The 23,259-nt window shown below is 42.4% G+C and overlaps 1 protein-coding gene across 1 annotated transcript in view; it reads right to left on the reverse strand.

Annotated features, from left to right (window-relative positions):
• Window positions 1-13,665: 13,665 nt before the first annotated feature.
• Window positions 13,666-23,259, reverse strand: part of LOC133546032 (polycomb group RING finger protein 3) — an 80,714-nt gene continuing 71,120 nt past the window's right edge. The window contains exons 8-9 of the mRNA XM_061891845.1: window positions 20,147-20,227; window positions 13,666-14,278 (exon numbers count right to left, since the gene is read on the reverse strand). Coding sequence (XP_061747829.1) covers window positions 14,231-14,278; window positions 20,147-20,227 — 129 coding nt within the window. The 3' untranslated portion in view covers window positions 13,666-14,230. The remainder of the gene's footprint in view (window positions 14,279-20,146; window positions 20,228-23,259) is intronic.

Consider the following 23,259-nt stretch of genomic DNA (forward strand, 5'->3'; position numbering starts at 1 on the left):
GGTGGCCATGACTGTAAACAATGTTCAGATGTGAGGAGCTCCACAACTCGTGACGTCACATGCATATCTTCTGCTACTTCCGGTACAGGCAAGGCTTTTTTAATCAGCATCAAATGTTGCGAACTTTATCGTCGATGTTATCTACAAAATCCTTTCAGCTAAAATATGGCAATATCGCGAAATGATCAAGTACGACACATAGAATGGACCTGTTATCCCCGTTTAAATAAGAACATCTCATTTCAGTAGGCCTTTAAAGGAAACTAAATGAGCTCAAATATAGCTACAAATGAGGCATAATGAAGCAATGTGTACGTATAGCTAGCCTAAATAGCATGTTAGCATCGACTAGCTTGCAGTCACCAAATATGCCTGATTAGCACTAGTCCACACAAGTCAATAACATCAACAAAACTCACCTTTGTTCATTCATGCACAGCGTTAAAAGTTTGGTGGACAACATGAGACAGAAAAAGAAGTGGCATAAAACACGTCTTAGAGAGTCGGAGAAAGTTATACATGTAAACAAATTACGGTGAGTTCAAGGACCGTCAAAATTAGTAGGACAAAACAGCGCTCGCCAAATACTCGAATGAGTGAAGCATGTTTAATATAAACAGTGTGCTTTATAACAATTAGGGAGGTTTGTGTCATGTTTGTCCTCCGACAGAAACCATATTAAAACAAAATTTTTTATTTTTTTCCCCTTCATTTTTTTTTTTAAACGCTCCAGATAGCCATTAGGGCGGCGTTAAAGAGCCGCGGGTTGCCGACCCCCGGTCTAGGCTGTAATACTACTAATGTATGGTTGGGTGTAGCTCGGTTGGTAGAGTGGCCATGCCAGCAACTTGAGGGTTCCAGGTTCGACCCCCGCTTCCGCCATCCTAGTCACTGCCGTTGTGTCCTTGGGCAAGACACTTTACCCACCTGCTCCCACTGCCACCCACACCGGTTAAAATGTAACTTAGTAATTGGGTTTCACTATGTAAAAGAGAAAAATCGCTATATAAATATAATTCACTTCACAATGTTCCTACAGGGGGCGTGCTAACATGTTACAAAGGTGAAAGTACATTATATCATATATTGCTAACATATTTGCTCTTAATTAGTCGTTATTAAGCACTTTATATATATATATATATATATATATATAGATGGCGACTTGTCCAGGGTGTACCCCGCCTTCCGCCCGATTGTAGCTGAGATAGGCGCCAGCGCCCTCCGCGACCCCAAAAGGGAATGGATGGATGGATATATATATATATACATATATATATATCCATCCATATATATATATATATATATATCCATCCATCCATCCATTTTCTACCGCTATATATATATATATATATCCATCCATCCATCCATTTTCTACCGCTTATTCCCTTTCGGGGTGGCGGGGGGCGCTGGCGCCTATCTCAGCTACAATCGGGCGGAAGGCAGGGTACACCCTGGACAAGTCGCCACCTCTATATATATATATATATGTATGTATTATTTAAGAAAAGAGAAGCATGGTATACTTCTCTTGTAGCTTTGTTTGTAATTGAAGTTCGAGATGCTACCTCAGTAGAAGCATTTAAGTCTCATCTTAAAACTCATCTGTATACTCTAGCCTTTAAATAGACCTCCTTTTTAGACCAGTTGATCTGCCGCTTCTTTTCTTTCTCCTATGTCCCCCCCTCCCTTGTGGAGGGGGTCCGGTCCGATGACCATGGATGAAGTACTGACTGTCCAGAGTCGAGACCCAGGATGGACCGCTCGTCGGGACCCAGGATGGACCGCTCGCCTGTATCGGTTGGGGACATCTCTACGCTGCTGATCCGCTTGAGATGGTTTCCTGTGGACGGGACTCTCACTGCTGTCTTGGAGCCACTATGGATTGAACTTTCACAGTATCATGTTAGACCCGCTCGACATCTATTGCTTTCGGTCCCCTAGAGGGGGGGGGTTGCCCACATCTGAGGTCCTCTCCAAGGTTTCTCATAGTCAGCATTGTCACTGGCGTCCCACTGAATGTGAATTCTCCCTGCCCACTGGGTGTGAGTTTTCCTTGCCCTTTTGTGGGTTCTTCCGAGCATGTTGTAGTCGTAATGATTTGTGCAGTCCTTTGAGACATTTGTGATTTGGGGCTATATAAATAAACATTGATTGATTGATTGACATTGAATTCATTACATTTTGGGGTTGACTTTTATTAAACAAAAAGTATTGTTTTGAATCAAGAATCGATTTGTTACCCCCAAGAACCGAATCGTGTGGCGCTCAAAGATTCACAGCCCTCGTCAATAGCTCTCTTTTTCCCACCAGTCACACACTTCCTGGACTACCAAAAATGTGTTGGGATCAGTGATCAAGCTCTAATGATATGAATCAATCAATCAATCAATCAATGTTTACTTATATAGCCCTAAATCACTAGTGTCTCAAAGGGCTGCACAAACCACCACGACATCCTCGGTAGGCCCACATAAGGGCAAGGAAAACTCACACCCAGTGGGACATCGGTGACAATGATGACTATGAGAACCTTGGAGAGGAGGAAAGCAATGGATGTCGAGCGGGTCTAACATGATACTGTGAAAGTTCAATCCACAATGGATCCAACACAGTCGCGAGAGTCCAGTCCAAAGCGGGTCCAACTCAGCAGCGAGAGTCCCGTTCACAGCGGAGCCAGCAGGAAACCATCCCAAGCGGAGGCGGATCAGCAGCGCAGAGATGTCGAGGCGGATCAGCAGCGCAGAGATGTCCCCAGCCGATACACAGGCAAGCAGTACATGGCCACCGGATCGGACCGGACCCCCTCCACAGGGGAGAGTGGGACATAGAAGAAAAAGAAAAGAAACAGCAGATCAACTGGTCTAAAAAGGGAGTCTATTTAAAGGCTACAGTATACAAATGAGTTTTAAGGTGAGACTTAAATGCTTCTACTAAGGTAGCATCTCGAACTGTTACCGGGAGGGCATTCCAGAGTACTGGAGCCCGAACGGAAAACGCTCTATAGCCCGCAGACTTTTTTTGGGCTTTGGGAATCACTAACAAGCCGGAGTCCTTTGAACGCAGATTTCTTGCCGGGACATATGGTACAATACAATCGGCAAGATAGGATGGAGCTAGACCGTGTAGTATTTTATACTATATATATATATATATATATATATATATGAAGCTTGCACAAGAGTTTTTAACGACCGTGTTTTTCTTGTGTAGAGGAGCCCCGATGACCAGGTTTGCCCTGGACCCCTAATTGACTAAACACGCCCCTGCTTCGATGCAGCAGAGAAAGTAAAGATGGCCTCTGTCTCCGTCTAATTTGAAGTGAAGCGACATGCTCCAAGAACCGGGCCGATCGAAGCATCAGTCTTGTTGATGCGGGTTAATCGCATGGATGTGTGCCGCTGCCCGGGGCGGGGGATTAGCCGGCTTGAAAGGAGGACCCTTGGTGGGAAAGCCAAAGTCACCTTGCTCTCAACGTTGAGGATGATCCACACAACGTAGGTAGGTGGGTCTTTATTCTCATTGCACAAGTACAATGAAACTTTGTTTTCAGCACAAAACCGTTCGAGATTAGAAAAACAGTGTTCAGGGTTACAGAACAGGAACGCTGATGGGTCGCCACGAGGCGCCCTGTAAAAGATGGGAAAAAGGTAGAACGCTAGGGAAAAAGATGAGTAAAAAAAACACAATCCAGACTGGGCTCCTAAGGGGGCCTAGTCTGGAGTGGGAAGAAAACCTCCATGCAATGCACATATAAACATCTTACATTTAATCACGACAACTCGTAACAAAGGGGCGGGGAGTTGTGGCCCTGGAAGGCGACCGCTGCTTTGAAGCGCTGCCATCCGACCATCACCCCAAGGGGAAAAAGCGGTGTTTAAGGTGTGGGTGTAAATTCCAGCCCTGACTGTCCACCCACTTTTGGAAGAGCACTGCCCCCTACTGGTCGGAGGAGCAGAACGTCCCAACGAAGATGGCTTTTTTGTTACGGCTCGGACTCCTGCCAACGCCGCTCATCCGTCTGTGCGCTCCTCGGGACACGCCCACGGCCGCGTATATCCAAGGATGCGCCGTGCGCGTCTCCGCCCTGCAGATGCCACCAGGTGCAATCTTTTCCCAGCAATCAACACTCTGTCCTTGAGGAGCGATCTGCCTTCTTAAGCCTGGACTACCTGCCATTGCTCGCCGGAGTGTAGTCTTCTGTACATGAGTAAGCATCCCGCATCTGGCTCCCATCCCGCGTACTCGTTCCTCCCCTGCGACTTCCGTGTTTCCGTTGTGTCTGATGTTCTTGTTGTCTTCCCGCAGCACTCCCCGTGTTCTCCTGCGATCCCCTGTTGTTCCCTTTGCCTCCCAGACTGCCCTTTTGGATTCTCGACCTCCCGCTTGGACACGTTTTCTCTCGACGCCTCTCGTTCTCCCTGGATCCTCTGCCTGCCCCACGGACTTCCGTGAACTTCAGCTCTTTACAACATTTGGTAACACACACCTGAGCTAAATACTTCACATAGTCTGTCTCCCATTCCCTTTTGGATCTAGTTCACACTCCATTTCCTTAGTATGTTTTCTATTGTTTGATTTATATATATATATATATATATATATATATAAAATAAATCCTTGGACATTACTGCCACCAGGTGTCAGTCTGCCGTCATCTCCCCCCGTTTAAACCTTAACATCATTGACGCAATTGAACAAACCCACGGAGCGGTCGAAGAACTTTTAAAGGCATTTATTGATTAAATACACAGTTAGGTTTGGACAAAAGCTCCTGTAGTTTTTGTAAGTAAGAAATTACGGACTCTCAAACCCCTCCAAAGAAATGTGGCAAAAAACAACAACAACAAAAAAAACTGACATTTTCCAAAACATCTGCAATAAATACAAAAGTAGACAAAAGGAGAAAAAAAAGGGAGCAGGAAACAGTTCAAGGACACCTGAACAAGTGCCGGTTTCACCTGGGACATTGGTGGGAAATGTCCAAGCGTGAGAAGAAAGAAGACAAAATGGACAAAGGAACCCAGTGGTGAGTTTGGGGGTACAAGAGTGAACGCTGAGAGTTCCTGGTGGCTCCGAGGACCAGAAGGCATTTAGTGACCTGAGGACCTGACTGGAAACAGACATGAAGTTATGTGTTCCACACTATATTGCACTTTTTTTTTTTCTTTCTCTCTTTTCTGGCAAATACGACAATTTCCAGACTGTTAGTTGTGGTTTTTATGACCTGAAAAAGAACACGCTGATGTTTCGCCGTCGTTGGTAAACAAGAAAGTTGAGTAAGTGTAAAATGAGGAGAGGAGTAACAGGAAGTGGGGACATAAAAGAGGGCGTACAGAGCGGAGGTGCGCCAGCTTGATGGACGCCAGGTGAGCCAAAGCGCCTGTAGGTGAGTTCTCGAAGAACTCGGAAAAAAGCATCCTGCCTCCAGAATGGACCCGAAATGGCCGCTGTGGTGCCGAGTCGGAACCGTCAAAAGTTTGGCGCCGCTCGCCTGTTGGCGCCAAGGGAGTTGCCAACTGGCGCTCCGAGGGGCGACCCGGCAAAAATATCAACAGTGGAACCTCTGTGGTCAGAGTGGAGATGTGGACTTTATGTTTTTGTTATCTTGGAAGCCAAACAGGACATGAATGTCTTCAAGTTTTAGAAGGGCATATAAACACATACTATCAATATATATATATGTGTGTGTGTGTATGTATATACGTATGTTTATATATATATATATATATATATATATGTATGTGTGTGTATGTATATATGTATGTTTATATATATATATATATATATATATATATATATATATATATATATATATATATATATATATATATATGTGTGCGTGTGTATGTATATATGTATGTTTATATATATACATACATACATATATATGTATGCATGTATATATATCTATACAGACATACATATACACATACATAAATAAATATAAAAATACACATATACATACATATTCAGTATACATACATAGATATATATATACATACATAAATATGTATATATACATTAAAAAAAAAATATATATATACACATACACAGACACACATGTATATATATATGTACTTATATACATACATATACATGTATAAATATACATATTTATACACACATAAATATACATATATATGCACATAAACATACATATATACATTTACATATACACATACATGTACAAATATGCATATACACACAAATACATACATACAAATAAATACATATTTGTATACATACATATACAAATATATATACATATATACACACATTTATAACGATTTATATACATTTGCGTATATATATATATTCATATACATATATACACATACATACATACATACATATATATACACACACACTCATATACATACATGTATATAAAAACACAAAGTATATGTATTTCTGTGTAATGTATACATACATACATACATACACATATGTGTATATATATATATATATATATACATATACACATACATACATACAGATTCATATACACATACATATATACGTGTAGATAAACATATGTATGTATATATGATTGTGTAATATATATATACTTCCATAAAAATATACATATACATACATACATACACACATATGTATATATACATTTTCTCAATAAACATCAGACCTAAACAAAAATATCAAACATGTATTTTTACATTTTGACTTGTTTTGAAGGCTTTTTGATCAGTAAACGTCACATGCTTCAATTAGTCCAATAACTATGCAAAATGATGCTCATTTATACTCATTTCAAAACCGAGATGTCATTTGATCCATAGTCCTTCCAAATATTTGTATTAAAAAAACAAAAAAAAAACAATACATGTTTGTTATTGTTGTTTAGGGCTGAACTTGATAGAGCGACTTGAGTGGAAAACCCAAAAAAATGTTTTTACGCCTTTAAGAAATAGTATAAAAAAAACAAAATAGACTTTTATGTTCTGTTTGGCTTTGGGATATTGTGTAAAAACTGCCAGTACAATACTGAATTGGACATCACAATGTATAAATAATAAAAAAATTATACTTTTGGGGAAAAAGCATGTATTTTGGGAATCACACACAAAAAATGGCCAAAATACATCAAAAATGGCACTTTTTGTCCCCTGAGGGTCAATAGTGTGAGCTTTAAGAGATCATTAAGGGAGCAACTTGGACCTCGTTAGCGTCCTCCAACAACACTGGCTTTCATTGCGGACGTCCACCCCGAAATCGAGACAACACGTGGTGAAACGCACAGGAAGTCATGTGCTACAAGCCGGCCAATCACGGTCCGCCCCGCGCTGCGGTGAGGTCAGGCTACGCCAGCATGGCCATACCTTAACTCCTCTTATAATTCTATTTTTGTTTTGTCTGAAAAAAAAAATAACAACAAGCTTGACCTCGGAACAAGTTGTTTCCCCAAAAGTGCGTCCAAAATGGGAACATTCAGAGGTTCCGCTGTCCACAACGTCCACAGCAGAGTTTCCGTAAAGCAAAACGAAAGCCGGCGTGGCGTCTTTGCATGGCGGCGGGGAGGGGGGGAAGGGGGAGGAGTTAGCACCAGAGAAAGCACCGATGTTGCGAACGCACGACGGAGAAGAGCACCGCCAAATGTTTTTTTTTTTCTTTCATGTTTGAGAACTGTGAACGACGGCGTCTCTGCCAGGTTTCATCTCCGGCTTTGCTGCATTTAACTGCGAGTGGGTCCAGTTGCCACGGCAACCGTTGCAGCTCTTTGAGGGGGGGGGGGGGGGGGACAGACTGAGAATTTCGCAGCGGAGGAGCAAAGTTTGAGACGCGACGTGGACGGCGCAAAGTAAACGTGTGAGGTATTCCTACTCCAAAATGTGGCGACGCCCGCAGAGCACCGTGGACCACCTTCAGAGTAAAAGCTCCTCGGCGCGGCGTGTAAGCGGCCGAGTCGCCGACCCGCGGGCATAAAGTTGTGTTATTTTGTCACACGCACTCATGCGTACATCTGAGCCATGTTATTATTACTTTCATCATCATTATTATTATTATTATTCTTTGAAAATGTTGCTATGGGACACCATCGTCAATTTTTGCATAATTGGCCATGACGCATTGGGCAAAAATGAGTAAAAAAGCAGTTAAAGAACATGTTTTTGTCATTTTCTTTTAGGCCACAAGAGGGTGCTGCCTGTCAGTACTGGTCCCTGCTCTGTCTTCTTATTCTCTGGCGGAGCAGGTGGGTTTAGGAGTGATCCATGTGTTGCGGTCCAAACTTGTCATTTTTAACGATAAAATATAGGAATTTGTAATCTTGTGCAGAGCAGAGCAAGCAAAAAAGTATCTGGCCACCTACCTTGACTCAAATATGAACTTGAAGTGCCATCCCATTCCTAACCCACATGCTTCAATATGATGTGGGTCCACCTTATGCAGCTATTACAGCTTCAACTCTTCTGGGAAGGATTCCACAAGGTTGCGGAGTGTGTTTAGAGGAATTTATTCCAAAAGCGCATTGGTGAGGTCGTGAAGGCCTGGCTCTCAGTCTCTGTTCTAATTCCTCCCAAAGGTCTTCTATTAGGTTCAGGTCAGGACTCTGTGCAGACCAGTCAAGTTCACACCAGACTCTGTCATCCATGCCTTTATGGACCTCGCTTTGTGCACTGGTGCACAGTCATGTTGGAAGTGGATGAACTTGACTGGCCTGCACAGAGTCCTGACCTGAACCCCGATAGAACACCTTTGAGATGAATTCTCAGGCCTTCTCGACCTCAACAATGTGCTTTTGGAATAAATTCCTCTAAAGACACTCCGCGACCTTGTGGACAGCCTTCCCGGAAGAGTTGAAGCTGCAATAGCTGCAAAAGGTGGACCCACATCATACTGAACCCTATGGGTTAGGAATGGGATCATATGTGAGTCAAGGCAGGTGGCCAAATACTTTTGGCAATATAGTGTACTTTGAAGCACGAAGGGCTCAAAGCTTTTTGGTGAAAAAATGTGACTTCCTGGTTCCAAAGTCACATGTTTCATTGGGCAAAGATGAGAGACATGGGAAGGGAAGTTTGCAAATAATAGCAGTGGGCTTCCATGACGTAACTACGTGAGCGTAAAGTTTTTCTTCGTCTTTTGGGGATACATTTACGTGAAATGTGAGTCTGGTGCCTTCCTGTAGGCCGTCGCCATGGCGACTAAAGTTTGCCGTTGGCATTCGGCGCGATACAGTAGATGGCATCGTCACGCTGCTTCTTGTCGTGCTTTGTAGGCGCCTGGTCTGCCGGAGCATAAGAGGACACAGCAGTGCATCTTAGCAAGGTCCCGTTAGAAAAAACACGACTAGCAACTCTTCTTGGCCTTTTTAAACGGTCTGCCAGAGAACAAGGAGACTCAGCGAAAGTGATCAGCGTTGACAATTTAGCGAGTAAATTTAGACCCCTCCCCCAAAAACTAGCGACTCCTTTTTTTTGTCTTTTTTCAAACGGTCTGCCAGAGAATAAGAAGACTCAGCAGGAGGGATCAGCGTTGCCAATTTGGCGAGTAAATTAAGAAGACCCCTCCCATAAAAGTAGGTACTGCTTTTGGTCTTTTTTTAAACGATCTGCCAGAGAATAAGAAGACTCAGAAGGAGGGATCAGCGTTGCCAATTTGGCGAGTAAATTCAGACCCCCCCTAGAAAAAAACTAGCGACTCCTTTGTTGGTCTTTTTTCAAACGGTCTGCCAGAGAATAAGGTGACTCAGCAGGAGGGATCAGCGTTGCCAATTTAGCGAGTAAATTTAGATGCAAGAAACCCAACTAGCAACTCTTCTTTGTCTTTTTTCAAATGGTCTGTCAGAAAATAAGAAAAGTGAAAGTGAAAGTGAAAAGTGTTGCCAATTTCGCGAGTAAATTCAGACCCCCCTAAAAAACTAGCGACTCCTTTGTTGGTCTTTTTTCAAACGGTCTGCCAGAGAATAAGGTGACTCAGCAGGAGGGATCAGCGTTGCCAATTTGGCGAGTAAATTCAGACCCCCCCTAGAAAAAAACTAGCGACTCCTTTGTTGGTCTTTTTTCAAACGGTCTGCCAGAGAATAAGGTGACTCAGCAGGAGGGATCAGCGTTGCCAATTTAGCGAGTAAATTTAGATGCAAGAAACCCAACTAGCAACTCTTCTTTGTCTTTTTTCAAATGGTCTGTCAGAAAATAAGAAAAGTGAAAGTGAAAGTGAAAAGTGTTGCCAATTTCGCGAGTAAATTCAGACTCCCCTAAAAAACTAGCGACTCCTTTTTTTGGACTTTTTTCAAACAGTCTGCCAGAGAATAAGAAGACTCAGCAGGAAGGATCAGCGTTGCCAATTTAGAAAGTAAATTCAGACCCAGAAAAACACTACTAGCAACTCTTCTTGGTCTTTTTAAACGGTCTGCCAGAGAATAAGAAAATACTTAGTTGGAGGGATCAGCGTTGCCAATTTGGTGAGTAAATTCAAACCCCTCCAAAAAAAACTAGCGATTTATTTGTTGGTGTTTTTCCAAACGGCCTGCCAGAGAATAAGAAGACGCAGCAGGAGGGATCAGTGTTGCCAATTTAGCGAGTAAATTCAGACCCAAAAAAACACAACTAGCAACTCATCCTGGTCTTTTTATATGGTCTGCCAAATAATAAGAAGACACAGCAGGAGGGATCAGCGTTGCCAATTTAGCGAGTAAATTCAGACCCCAAAAAACACGACGAGCATCTCTTCCTGGTCTTTTTATATGGTCTGCCAGAGAATAAGGAAATGCAGCAAAAGTGACCAGCGTTGCCAATTTAGGGAGAAAATTCAGACCCTCCAAAATAACTAGCGATTCCTTTTTTGGTCTTTTTTCAAACGTTCTGCCAGAGAATAAGAAGACACAGCAGGAGGGATCAGCATTGCCAATTAAGCGAGTAAATTCAACCCCCACCCCCTAAAAATAACCTAGCGACTCCTTTTTTTGGTCTTTTTTCAAACAGTCTGCCAGAGAACAAGAAGACTCACCAGGAGGGATCAGCGTTACCAATTTAGCGAGTAAATTCAGAAGACCACTCCATAAAACTAGGTACTACTTTTGGTAATTTTTTAAACGATCTGCCAGAGAATAAGAAGACACAGCAGGAGGGATCAGCGTTTCAATTTAGCGAGTAAATCAGACCCCAAAAAACACGATTAGCAACAATTCTTGGTCTTTTTTTAAACGGTCTGCCAGAGAATAAGAAGACTCAGCAGGAGGGATCAGCGTTGCCAATTTAGCGAGTAAATTCAGACCCCTCAAAAAAAAAACAAGCGACTCTTTTTTGGAATTTTTTCAAACAGTCTGCCAGAGAATAAGAAGACTCAGTAGGAGGGATCAGTGTTGCCAATTTAGCGAGTAAATTCAGACCCAAAAAAACACAACTAGCAACTCATCCTGGTCTTTTTATATGGTCTGCCAAATAATAAGAAGACACAGCAGGAGGGATCAGCGTTGCCAATTTAGCGAGTAAATCAGACCCCAAAAAACACGACGAGCAACTCTTCCTGGTCTTTTTATATGGTCTGCCAGAGAATAAGGAAATGCAGCAAAAGTGATCAGCGTTGCCAATTTAGGGAGAAAATTCAGACCCTCCAAAATAACTAGCGACTCCTTTTTTGGTCTTTTTCAAACGTTCTGCCAGAGAATAAGAAGACACAGCAGGAGGGATCAGCATTTCCAATTAAGCGAGTAAATTCAACCCCCACCCCTAAAAATAACCTAGCGACTCATTTTTTTGGTCTTTTTCAAACAGTCTGCAGAGAACAAGAAGACTCACCAGGAGGGATCAGCGTTACCATTTAGCGAGTAAATTCAGAAGACCGCTCCCATAAAACTAGGTACTACTTTTGGTAATTTTTTAAACGATCTGCCAGAGAATAAGAAGACACAGCAGGAGGGATCAGCGTTGCCAATTTAGCGAGTAAAATCAGACCCCAAAAAACACGATTAGCAACAATTCTTGGTCTTTTTTTAACACGGTCTGCCAGAGAATAAGAAGACTCAGCAGGAGGGATCAGCGTTGCCAATTTAGTGAGTAAATTCAGACCCCTCCAAAAAAAACAAGCGACTCTTTTTTTGGAATTTTTTCAAACAGTCTGCCAGAGAATAAGAAGACTCAGTAGGAGGGATCAGTGTTGCCAATTTAGCGAGTAAATTCAGACCCAAAAAAACACAACTAGCAACTCATCCTGGTCTTTTTATATGGTCTGCCAAATAATAAGAAGACACAGCAGGAGGATCAGCGTTGCCAATTTAGCGAGTAAATTCAGACCCAAAAAACACGACTAGCAACTCTTCCTGGTCTTTTTATATGGTCTGCCAGAGAATAAGGAAATGCAGGAAAAGTGATCAGCGTTGCCAATTTAGGGAGAAAATTCAGACCCTCCAAAATAACTAGCGACTCCTTTTTTGGTCTTTTTTTCAAACGGTCTGCCAGAAAATAAGAAGACACGGCAAGAGGGATCAGCGTTGCCAATTTAGCGAGTAAATTCAGACCCCCCATCCTAAAAAAAACTAGCAACTCGTTTTTTGGGTCTTTTTTCAAACGGTCTGCCGAGAGAACAAGAAGACACAGTGGGAGGGATCAGCGTTGCCAATTAAGCTAGTAAATTCAACGCCCCCCCCCCCCAGAAATAACCTAGCGACTCTTTTTTTTGGCCTTTTTTCAAACAGTCTGCCAGAAAATAAGAAGACACGGCAAGAGGGATCAGCGTTGCCAATTTAGCGAGTAAATTCAAACCCCCCCATCCTAAAAAAAACTTGCAACTCGTTTTTTGGGTCTTTTTTTCAAACGGTCTGCCAGAGAACAAGACACAGCAGGAGGGATGAGCGTTGCCAATTAAGCTAGTTAATTCACCCCCCCCCCCTCCCTAAAAATAACCTAGCGACTCCTTTATTTGGTCTTTTTTCAAACAGTCTGCCAGAGAACAAGAAGACTCAGCAGGAGGGATCAGCGTTACCAATTTAGCGAGTAAAGTGAGAAGACTCCCCCCCAATAAAACTAGGTACTCCTTTTGGTCTTTTTTTAAACAATCTAGCAGAGAATAAGAAGACTCAACAGAGGGATCAGCGTTGCCAATTAGCGAGTGCATTCAGACCACCCAAAAAATCAACTAGCGACTCCTTTTAGTTTTTTTTCAACACTTCCGGAGCATCACTCTCCAAGTTCTCCGTGACCCACCAGTGCTCCTGTGCTCCCCCCCCCTTCTTGTGACATAAAAAAACCAACAACACCCGAAAATAGTTAATTAGTATTTCTCAACACTTTATATATTTTTTTGCTTACTTTTCCACAAAAATGACACCCACATACGTCATGGTCATTTATGCAAATTCGGCGGTGAACTTTTAGTGAGCGAAAGTTTACGTTTACGGAGTTTAGAGCGTTTGTCGGAACCTGCCGGAAGGTGTGGACGTCCCAAACGTAAAAAGGTAGGAGAAGAAAGAAAAAGTATGTATTTTGATACTGCTAGCAGGTCTGTGTTAAAACATTTCCTCACAGATAGCACTTCTGGATGTGCTAACAGTCTAACGTCTGCCCTTCCCTACGCTATGTACAACATGGAACATAAATTACTACACAAAGCAGCCTGCTCACAATTGACAATCATCATAGCAAATGAGACAACAGAAAAGGGGAGGGGCTTGGGGGAGGGGCTTGGGAAGACACATTCAGAGAATATTTTACTCGATAAGCGGATTAAGATGGACACTTTATATAATATCTTCCATAAAAGTCTCCGCGCTCCCGAGATGGAGAAAGAAATATGGGGGAGAGGGGGGAAAAAAAATAACAAAAAAAAATTCTTATAAAACCATCCTTTGCTTCCATTGGCCAAAAGAAGGTCATGTGACTCCCGACATCTCATTTGCATGTAAACAGAGCACCAGTAGTGTCTTTAAGTCTCTTTAAACTGTACAAAAGTATAAATATATGCTTTATCTCCTTTTTCTCTTCACATATCTCGGATGTAGCGCACAAAACCAACGAGAAAAAGGTCGCTTTTGATCCTACAATAAAAAAAAAAAAAGGAAAAACGCCAGTGTTGCGGTAACCTGCGCGGGAGGAGTAAGCCCCGCCCTCTTTTGGAGCGTCCCGAGCTGCTGGCTTGTGTGAGTGTCGTTTTGTTGTGGCGTTTGCTCGCTGTTGGTTGATCGTCTTTGCATACGTTGGTTAAAAGATGTTTCAGCACAGTCTGCGGACGCCAGGTCTTTTAGAAAATAATAATAATAATAAGTCCATTTTCGCTACAGCAGATCCATCTTGGGTCTGTAATGGAGCAGGAGGGGGGATTTCTGGAAGAAAAAGGGAAAAAAAAGTGGTGAGATATTGAGTAACCTGCTCACTGCCGTTCTTCTTTGGGGGCTTGGAGGGCCTTACAGTGAAGGCTTATAGCGCCACCTGGAGCCCTGGCATGCACTGTCAATGTTCATTTTCATGTGGATTTTGTTCAAAGGGCCCCGGACCCTAAATCATTCAACTTTTCAGATACATACATACATACATACATACATACATACAAAGGGTTCTGAACCTTTTGGACCTCGGGGCCCAACATTTGCACTACAAAGGGGCCAGAGGCCTACTGAAACATTAAAACTGAATTAGTTATCTTACCCTGCCTTCCGTCCCAATGGAGCTGAGATAGGCTCCAGCACCCCCCGCGACCCCAAAAAAAGGGACAAGCGGTAGGAAATGGATGGATGAATAGTTATCTTGCTCTTCATCTTAATCATATATGTGTATATATCTGTAAATATATATATATATATATATACATATATATATATACATATGTATACATATGTATATATATATATACATACATACAAACATATATATATAGATAGATAGATAGTTAGATAGATAATACTTTATTGATTCCTTCAGGAAAATTAAAATTCCAGCAGCAGTGTACAGAGTTGAGATCAATTTAAAAAAGTAAATAATGGGGGCTTAAATGGAAACAAAAAACAGAAATATTACAATAAGAATAAAAAATTAAAAGCAACAATGGGAATAACAATATAACAGTAAAATAAGAATATAACAAGACAAAGTAGGCAGTAGTGACCATGTCATGAAAACGTATTGCACTGTTATTGTTTTGCATCCCCTGTCATCCTAGTACATACATACATATATACACACACATATATACATATATATATATATATATATATGTGTGTGTGTATATATATATATATATATATATATGTAGGTGTGGGAAAAATCACAAGACTACTTCATCTCTACAGAACTGTTTCATGAGGGGTTCCCTCAATCATCAGGAGATTTATTGATCCCCCAGGGATCAATAAAGTACTTTCTATTCTATTTAAACACAGATATATATATATACATATATATATATATATATATATACATGCGTATACATATGTAAATATACATATGTATATATATATATAAATATACGTTTATACATATACATATATACATATGTATATATACACATATACCTACATACATATATATGTACACTATATATACATATACACATGTATCCATCCATTGTCTACCGCTTATTCCCTTTTGGGGTCGCGGGGGGCGCTGGCGCCTATCTCAGTTACAATCGGGCGGAAGGCGGGGTACACCCTGGACAAGTCGCCCTCATGGCAGGGCCAACACAGATAGACGGACTATACACATATATACAAATACAAATATACTTTTATACATATATATATATATACACATATACACGTATATATACACATATACATACATATATATATATACATACACACATGTATATATATATATATACATACACGTATAAATACATATATATAAACACATATATATATGTATGAATACACATATATACACACATATATATACACACACACATTATCACATATATGTATGTGTGTGTGTATGTATATATATATATATATATATATGCATAATTTCATGGCTGTTTTGAGTCTCCAATAATTTCTACAACTCTTATTTTTTTATGACAGAGTGATTGGAGCACTCCTGTTGGAACAAACAACTGCGCCCAAGACCCAACCTCTGGGCTGATGATTTTAGGTTGTCCGGAAAAATTTGGAGGTAATCGTCCTTTTTCATTGTCCCATTTACTCTCTGCAAAGCAGCAGTTCCATTGGCAGCAAAACAGGCCCAGAGCATAATACTACCACCACCATGCTTGACGGTACGACAGCCTCACCTTTTCTCCTCCAAACATATTGCTGGGAATTGTGGCCAAACAGCTAATTTTTTGTTTCATCTGACCACACAACTTTTTTTCCAGAAGATCTCATCTTTGTCCATATGATGTCAGATGGAAAACAATTGGGGCCCACATTGGGGGCCTGTGCGCGCTTACACTGGAGTTACACTGCAAGTAAAATGTGATCTTTGTCAGACTGTTCTATGGTAATCATAACAACTAGAAAATTCCAGAGGAAATTTGGGCCTGCTATATGTGCCCTGGACCTCTGGCCGGGGGTCGCCGGAAGCCGTCGTACTTAATAAATGGTGCCGAGTGTCCGAATCCGTGAGTTATAGGTGTAACTGTGCAAAATAAGCCACAGTGATAGCCTAAAACACGAGCGTGTTTACATAAAAATGCTAACACTTAGCATGTGTGCCAACGTTAGCACGATAACAGTCAGCATGTTTCATGTACCAAGTCGCACGACTCAAATGTGTATGGCTGCGGAAATATAGAAAAGAGTGTAAAATTAGATGAAAGAGTTAGCATGCTAAAGTTAGCTTGCTAGCATGCTATCGTTTGCACGCTAAAAGTTAACAAGTGTCACATACCAAGTTATATGGCTCTGGGGTAAACGGTTGCAAAGCTAGATAAAAACATTAGCAGGCTAATGTTAGCATGTTAGCACGCTAACGTGAGCATTGTAATAGTTAGCTCAGGGGTCACCAACACGGTGCCCGCGGGCACCAGGTAGCCCGCAATGACCAGATGAGTCGCCCGCTGGCCTGTTCTAAAAATAGCTCAAATAGCAGCACTTACCAGTGAGCTGCCTCTTTTTAAAAATGTTTTATTTATTTACTAGCAAGCTGGTCTCGCTTTGCTTGACATTTTTAATTCTAAGAGAGACAAAACTCAAATAGAATTTGAAAATCCGAGAAAATATTTTGAAGACTTGGTCTTCACTTGTTTAAATAAATTCATTTATTTTTTTTACTTTGCTTCTTATAACTTTCAGAAAGACGATTTTAGAGAAAAATACAACCTTAAAAATGATATTAGGATTTTTAAACCCATATACCTTTTTACCTTTTAAATTCCTTCCTCTTTTTTTCCTGACAATTTAAAGTACATTTATTTTTTTTTTGTAAAAAATAATAAATACATTTTAATTTCCATCCATCCATCCATTTTCTACCGCTTATCCCCTTTCGGTGTCGCGGGGGGCGCTGGTGCCTATCTCAGGTACAATCGGGCGGAAGGCAGGGTACACCCTGGACAAGTCGCCACCTCATCACAGTACATTTTAATTTAATTCTTCATATTAGCTTCTGTTTTTTTGACGGAGAATATTTGTGAACTATTTCTTCAAACGTATTATGATTAAAATTCCAAATAAATTATTCTGGCAAATCTAGAAAATCTGTAGAATCAAAATGAAATCTTATTTCAAAATCTTTTGAATTTCTTTTAAAAATTTTGTTCTGTAAAATCTAGAAGAAATAATGATTTGTCTTTATTAGAAATATAGCTTGGTCCAATTTGTCATATATTCTAACAAAGTGCAGATTGGATTTTAATCTATTTAAAACATGTCATCAAAATTCTAAAATTAATCTTAAATCAGGAAAAATGACTAATGATGTTCCATAAATTATTTTTTAAATCTTTTCAAAAAGATTCGAATTAGCTAGTTTTTTCTCTTCATTTTTTTCGGTTGAATTTTTAATTTTAAAGAGTCGAAATTGAAGACAAACTATGTTTCAAAATTTAATTTTCATTTTTTTTCGTGTTTTCTCCTCTTTTAAACCCTTCAATTAAGTGTTTTTTTCATCATTTATTCTCTACAAAAAAACTTCCGTAAAAGGAAAAAAAATGTACGACGGGAATGACGGACAGAAATACCCATTTTTTTTACATATATAGATTTATTTATTAAAGGTAAATTGAGCAAATTGGCTATTTCTGGCCATTTATTTAAGTGTGTATCAAACTGGTAGCCCTTGGCATTAATCAGCACCCAAGAAGTAGCTCTTGCTTTCAAAAAGGTTGGCGACCGCGGAGTTAGCTTGTGTCACATACCAAGTCATATGACTCTACAGTGTGTGGCTGGGGAAAAAAAGAAGAAATTGAGCAAAAAAAAGTTTGCACTTTAATGTTAGCATGCTAACGTGTTTTGGTTGACTGTAAACAGAAATACCAAGATAATAGATTTGATTATGTATTGCTCTTTACATTTCAACAACACGTTTCGAAGTGTTACAGAGTAAAAACTTCGAAAAAAAAGCATGAAAACAAGACAGCACTGTTACCCCACAATGGTGAAGTGAAGTGAATTACATTTATATAGCGCTTTTCTAGTGGACTCTCCTATTTCTGGGGCTGAGGTCGCTGAGGTAGTTAAAAAGCTCCTCGGCGGCAAGGCCCCGGGGGTGGACGAGATCCACCCGGAGTTCCTTAAGGCTCTGGATGCTGTGGGGCTGTCTTGGTTGACAAGACTCTGCAGCATCGCGTGGACATCGGGGGCGGTGGTCCCTCTCTTTAAGAAGGGGGACCGGAGGGTGTGTTCCCACTATCGTGGGATCACACTCCTCAGCCTTCCCGGTAAGGTTTATTCAGGTGTACTGGAGAGGAGGCTTCGCCGGATAGTCGAACCTCGGATTCAGGAGGAACAGTGTGGTTTCCGTCCTGGTCGTGGAACTGTGGACCAGCTCTATACTCTCGGCAGGGTTCTTGAGGGTGCATGGGAGTTTGCCCAACCAGTCTACATGTGCTTTGTGGACTTGGAGAAGGCATTCGACCGTGTCCCTCGGGAAGTCCTGTGGGGAGTGCTCAGAGGGTACGGGGTATCGGACTGTCTTATTCTGGCAGTCCGCTCCCTGTATGATCAGTGTCAGAGCTTGGTCCGCATTGCCGGCAGTAAGTCGGACACATTTCCAGTGAGGGTTGGACTCCGCCAAGGCTGTCCTTTGTCACCGATTCTGTTCATAACTTTTATGGACAGAATTTCTAGGCGCAGTCAAGGCGTTGAGGGGTTCCGCTTTGGTGGCCACGGGATTAGGTCTCTGCTTTTTGCAGATGATGTGGTCCTGATGGCTTCATCTGACCGGGATCTTCAGCTCTCGCTGGATCGGTTCGCAGCCGAGTGTGAAGCGACCGGAATGAGAATCAGCACCTCCAAGTCCGAGTCCATGGTTCTCGCCCGGAAAAGGGTGGAGTGCCATCTCCGGGTTGGGGAGGAGACCCTGCCCCAAGTGGAGGAGTTCAAGTACCTGGGAGTCTTGTTCACGAGTGGGGGAAGAGTGGATCGTGAGATCGACAGGCGGATCGGTGCGGCGTCTTCAGTAATGCGGACGTTGTATCGATCCGTTGTGGTGAAGAAGGAGCTGAGCCGGAAGGCAAAGCTCTCAATTTACCGGTCGATCTACGTTCCCATCCTCACCTATGGGTCATGACCGAAAGGATAAGATCACGGGTACAAGCGGCCGAAATGAGTTTCCTCCGCCGGGTGGCGGGTCTCTCCCTTAGAGATAGGGTGAGAAGCTCTGCCATCCGGGAGGAGCTCAACGTAAAGCCGCTGCTCCTCCACATCGAGAGGAGCCAGATGAGGTGGTTTGGGCATCTGGTCAGGATGCCACCCGAACGCCTCCCTAGGGATGTGTTTAGGGCACGTCCAGCTGGTAGGAGGCCACGGGGAAGACCCAGGACACGTTGGGAAGACTATGTCTCCCGGCTGGCCAGGGAACGCCTCGGGATCCCCCGGGAAGAGCTAGACGAAGTGGCTGGAGATAGGGAAGTCTGGGCTTCCCTGCTTAGGCTGCTGCCCCCGCGACCCGACCTCGGATAAGCGGAAGATGATGGATGGATGGATGGATAGCGCTTTTCTCTAGTGACTCAAAGCGCTTTACATAGTGAAACCCAATATCTAAGTTACATTTAAACCAGTGCGGGTGGCGGAGTGTAAGTATTCATCGCACCTTACCTTAAATCTCCATCTTGTCACTACCACAAATTTCAAAGTGTGGTCCTTGCCCAGGATTTCCTCGTTGCATAAAATGTCCAACTGCGAGAGACAAAAAAAAAACAATAGTTGTTTAAAAAAGAGGAGTGTTTATAATTAAAACTAATGACAAGCTGTTCATTCCAACATTGTGGCGACCGGGCGTTGTCACAGCAGTGGTTACACCACTTTCTGTCCAGTCTACATTTTGCCAGCTGCGGCGTCACAGCGCCCCCTGCTGCCTCTCCAGGTGACACCATGGCAGTTTGTCGGGAGTTAAAAGAAGCCCCAAAACAGTCAAGAAGAGTTGAAAAAGACATCAGAGGCGAGGTGGGTTGAAAGAAGCGGTCTTAGATGTCTCGGCTTTTGAGGCGACGCTCGTTATCTCTGCCAAAAGTACCGTCGCCTGCCAGGCGTCAAAGCCTCAGAGAAGTTTTTCTGCTCTTCTGAGAGCCGTGGAAGTCTTCTCAGAATCTTCACCATGATGAGGACATGCGGACAAAAAGTATATAACTCGCAAACTTTGGACCTTTTAGTGCATCCATCCATCCATTTTCTACCGCTTATTCCCTTTCGGGGTCGCGGGGGGCGCTGGCGCCTATCTCAGCTACAACCGGGCGGAAGGCAGGGTACACCCTGGACAAGTCGCCACCTCATCGCAGGGCCAACACAGATAGACAGACAACATTCACACTCACATTCACACACTAGGGCCAATCTAGTGTTGCCAATCAACTTATCCCCAGGTGCATGTCTTTGGAAGTGGGAGGAAGCCGGAGTACCCGGAGGGAACCCACGCATTCACGGGGAGAACATGCAAACTCCACACAGAAAGATCCCGAGCCTGGATTTGAACCCAGGACTGCAGGAACTTCGTATTGTGAGGCAGACGCACTAACCCCTCTGCCACCGTGAAGCCCACCTTTTAGTGCATTGGCGCGGAAAAGTGAAAACGGTCCACAAAAATGGCGAGTGTGCAGTGCGAAGGGGAGGGACTAAAATGTTGTGAACAGCCACGGAAGTTATACGTCTTTTATTCACATAAACCGCTGTATTAAAGGCCTACTGAAACCCACAGACCACGCAGTCTGATAGTTTATATATCAATGATGAAATATTAACATTGCAACACATGCCAATACGGCCTTTTTAGTTTACTAAATTGTAATTTTAAATTTCGCACGGAGTATCCTGTTGAAAACGTTGCGGTATGATGACGCTTGCATTTATAGCCCGATCCCAGCTATAAGTAGTCTGCTTTAATCACATAATTACACAGTATTCTGGACATCTGTGTTGCTGAATCTTTTGCAGTTTGTTCAATTAATAATGGAGACGTCAAAGAAGAAAGATGTAGGTGGGAAGCGGTGTATTGCGGCTGCCTTTAGCATCACAAACACAGCCGGTGTTTCCTTGTTTACATTCCCGAAGGTGAAGCTTTACTTTGGAACAGAGCGGTCAAGCGAACATGGTTCTCTAGCACATGTCAACCGGCAGGTTTCGGGGAGAAAATTGTGGTAATAAGTCGGCTCTTACCGTAGACATGAGCGGCGCTTGCGTCGTTCTTCGTGCACCTGTCAAAGAGGAAGCTGCGGACTCTCTTGCCTCCTCCGACCAGCCGCCCCCTAACGTGGGATTCTTCCACCGTGGAGGAGGGGGGAAAAAAGCTCAGCCCGGCCCCAACGGCTGCCTTCACTTTGCCTTGTCGAGAAACGTGGCTTCCCTCAGAGACACTGGCGGTCACCACACCCGCGGCCACACCCCTCCGACTTTCAGGTACGACTATATAATCTCACTAAAACACTAGTAGCACAATAAGCAGATAAGGGATTTTCCAGAATTATCCTCGTAAATGTGTCTAATAACATCTGAATCGCTCCCACTGCTCTCTTTGTTTTTGTTTTTCTAGTCCTTCACTCTCACTATCCTCATCCACGAATCTTTCATTCTCGCTCAAATTAATGGGGAAATCATCGCTTTTTCGGTCCAAATCGCTCTAGCTGCTGGTGGCCATGATTGTTTAACAATGTGAGGATGTGAGGAGCTCCACAACCCGTGACGTCACGCGCACGTCGTCTGCTACTTCCGGTACAGGCAAGGCTTTTTTATTAGCGTCCAAAAGTTGCGAATTTGATCGTGGATGTTCTCTACTAAATCCTTTCAGCAAAAATATGGCAATATGGCGAAATGATCAAGTATGACACATAGAATGGACCTGCTATCCCCGTTTGAATAAGAACATCTCATTTCAGTAGGCCTTTAAAGTGGGGGGTTATGAAATATAGAACGTATAAAGCATGAATGTTTTTTGTTTGTTATTTTATTTTTTTGTTGTCAATGTATAAAGTTTAGAAACCTGGGAAAACTGCGGATCTGTAGATATCTAAAAAAGTGTCGATTCGGGAGTGAAAATTGATCACAGAGTTGCTGGAAAGAGGCAAAAGTGTCAATGTATAAATCTTTCATGTTGTTGATCCCCATACTTGACCAACTTAAAAATGCATGATCTACAAGAGAGGGAAGGAAAGCATGGTTAGCACTGATGGGTGCAAGACTAGAAATAGTCTGTAAACCAAAATAGCGCTGAAACTGAACCCGAATCCTGAATGTGGGTTTTGCCTTTTTGTAAAAATCGGAAGTAGAAGACCGGATGGGAGAGTGAACCAGAGACCAAAGAGACACTGGTTTAGTTGAGTTAGCCTCCATAACAAACTAGAATGGAGAGGGATCAAATGCTTCATATTGCAGCCAATATGTAAGAATGCTGATGTGGTAAAACCTAAAGTTTGGTAGTGCTAATCCCCCTGATGATTGGGGTCTCCGTAAATATTGTTTACGTAACCTGCGAGTCTTTTTATTTAAGATGAAGTCAAAAGTAAAAAAAAAAAAAAAAAAAAAAAAAAAAGATGAAGTCAAAAGTGGGCTTCACGGTGGCAGAGGGGTTAGTGCGTCTGCCTCACAATACGAAGTTCCTGCAGTCCTGGGTTCAAATCCAGGCTCGGGATCTTTCTGTGTGGAGTTTGCATGTTCTCCCCGTGAATGCGTGGGTTCCCTCCGGGTACTCCGGCTTCCTCCCACTTCCAAAGACATGCACC

This window comes from Nerophis ophidion, linkage group LG29 (assembly GCF_033978795.1).
Source record: "Nerophis ophidion isolate RoL-2023_Sa linkage group LG29, RoL_Noph_v1.0, whole genome shotgun sequence".
Lineage (NCBI taxonomy): Eukaryota > Metazoa > Chordata > Actinopteri > Syngnathiformes > Syngnathidae > Nerophis > Nerophis ophidion.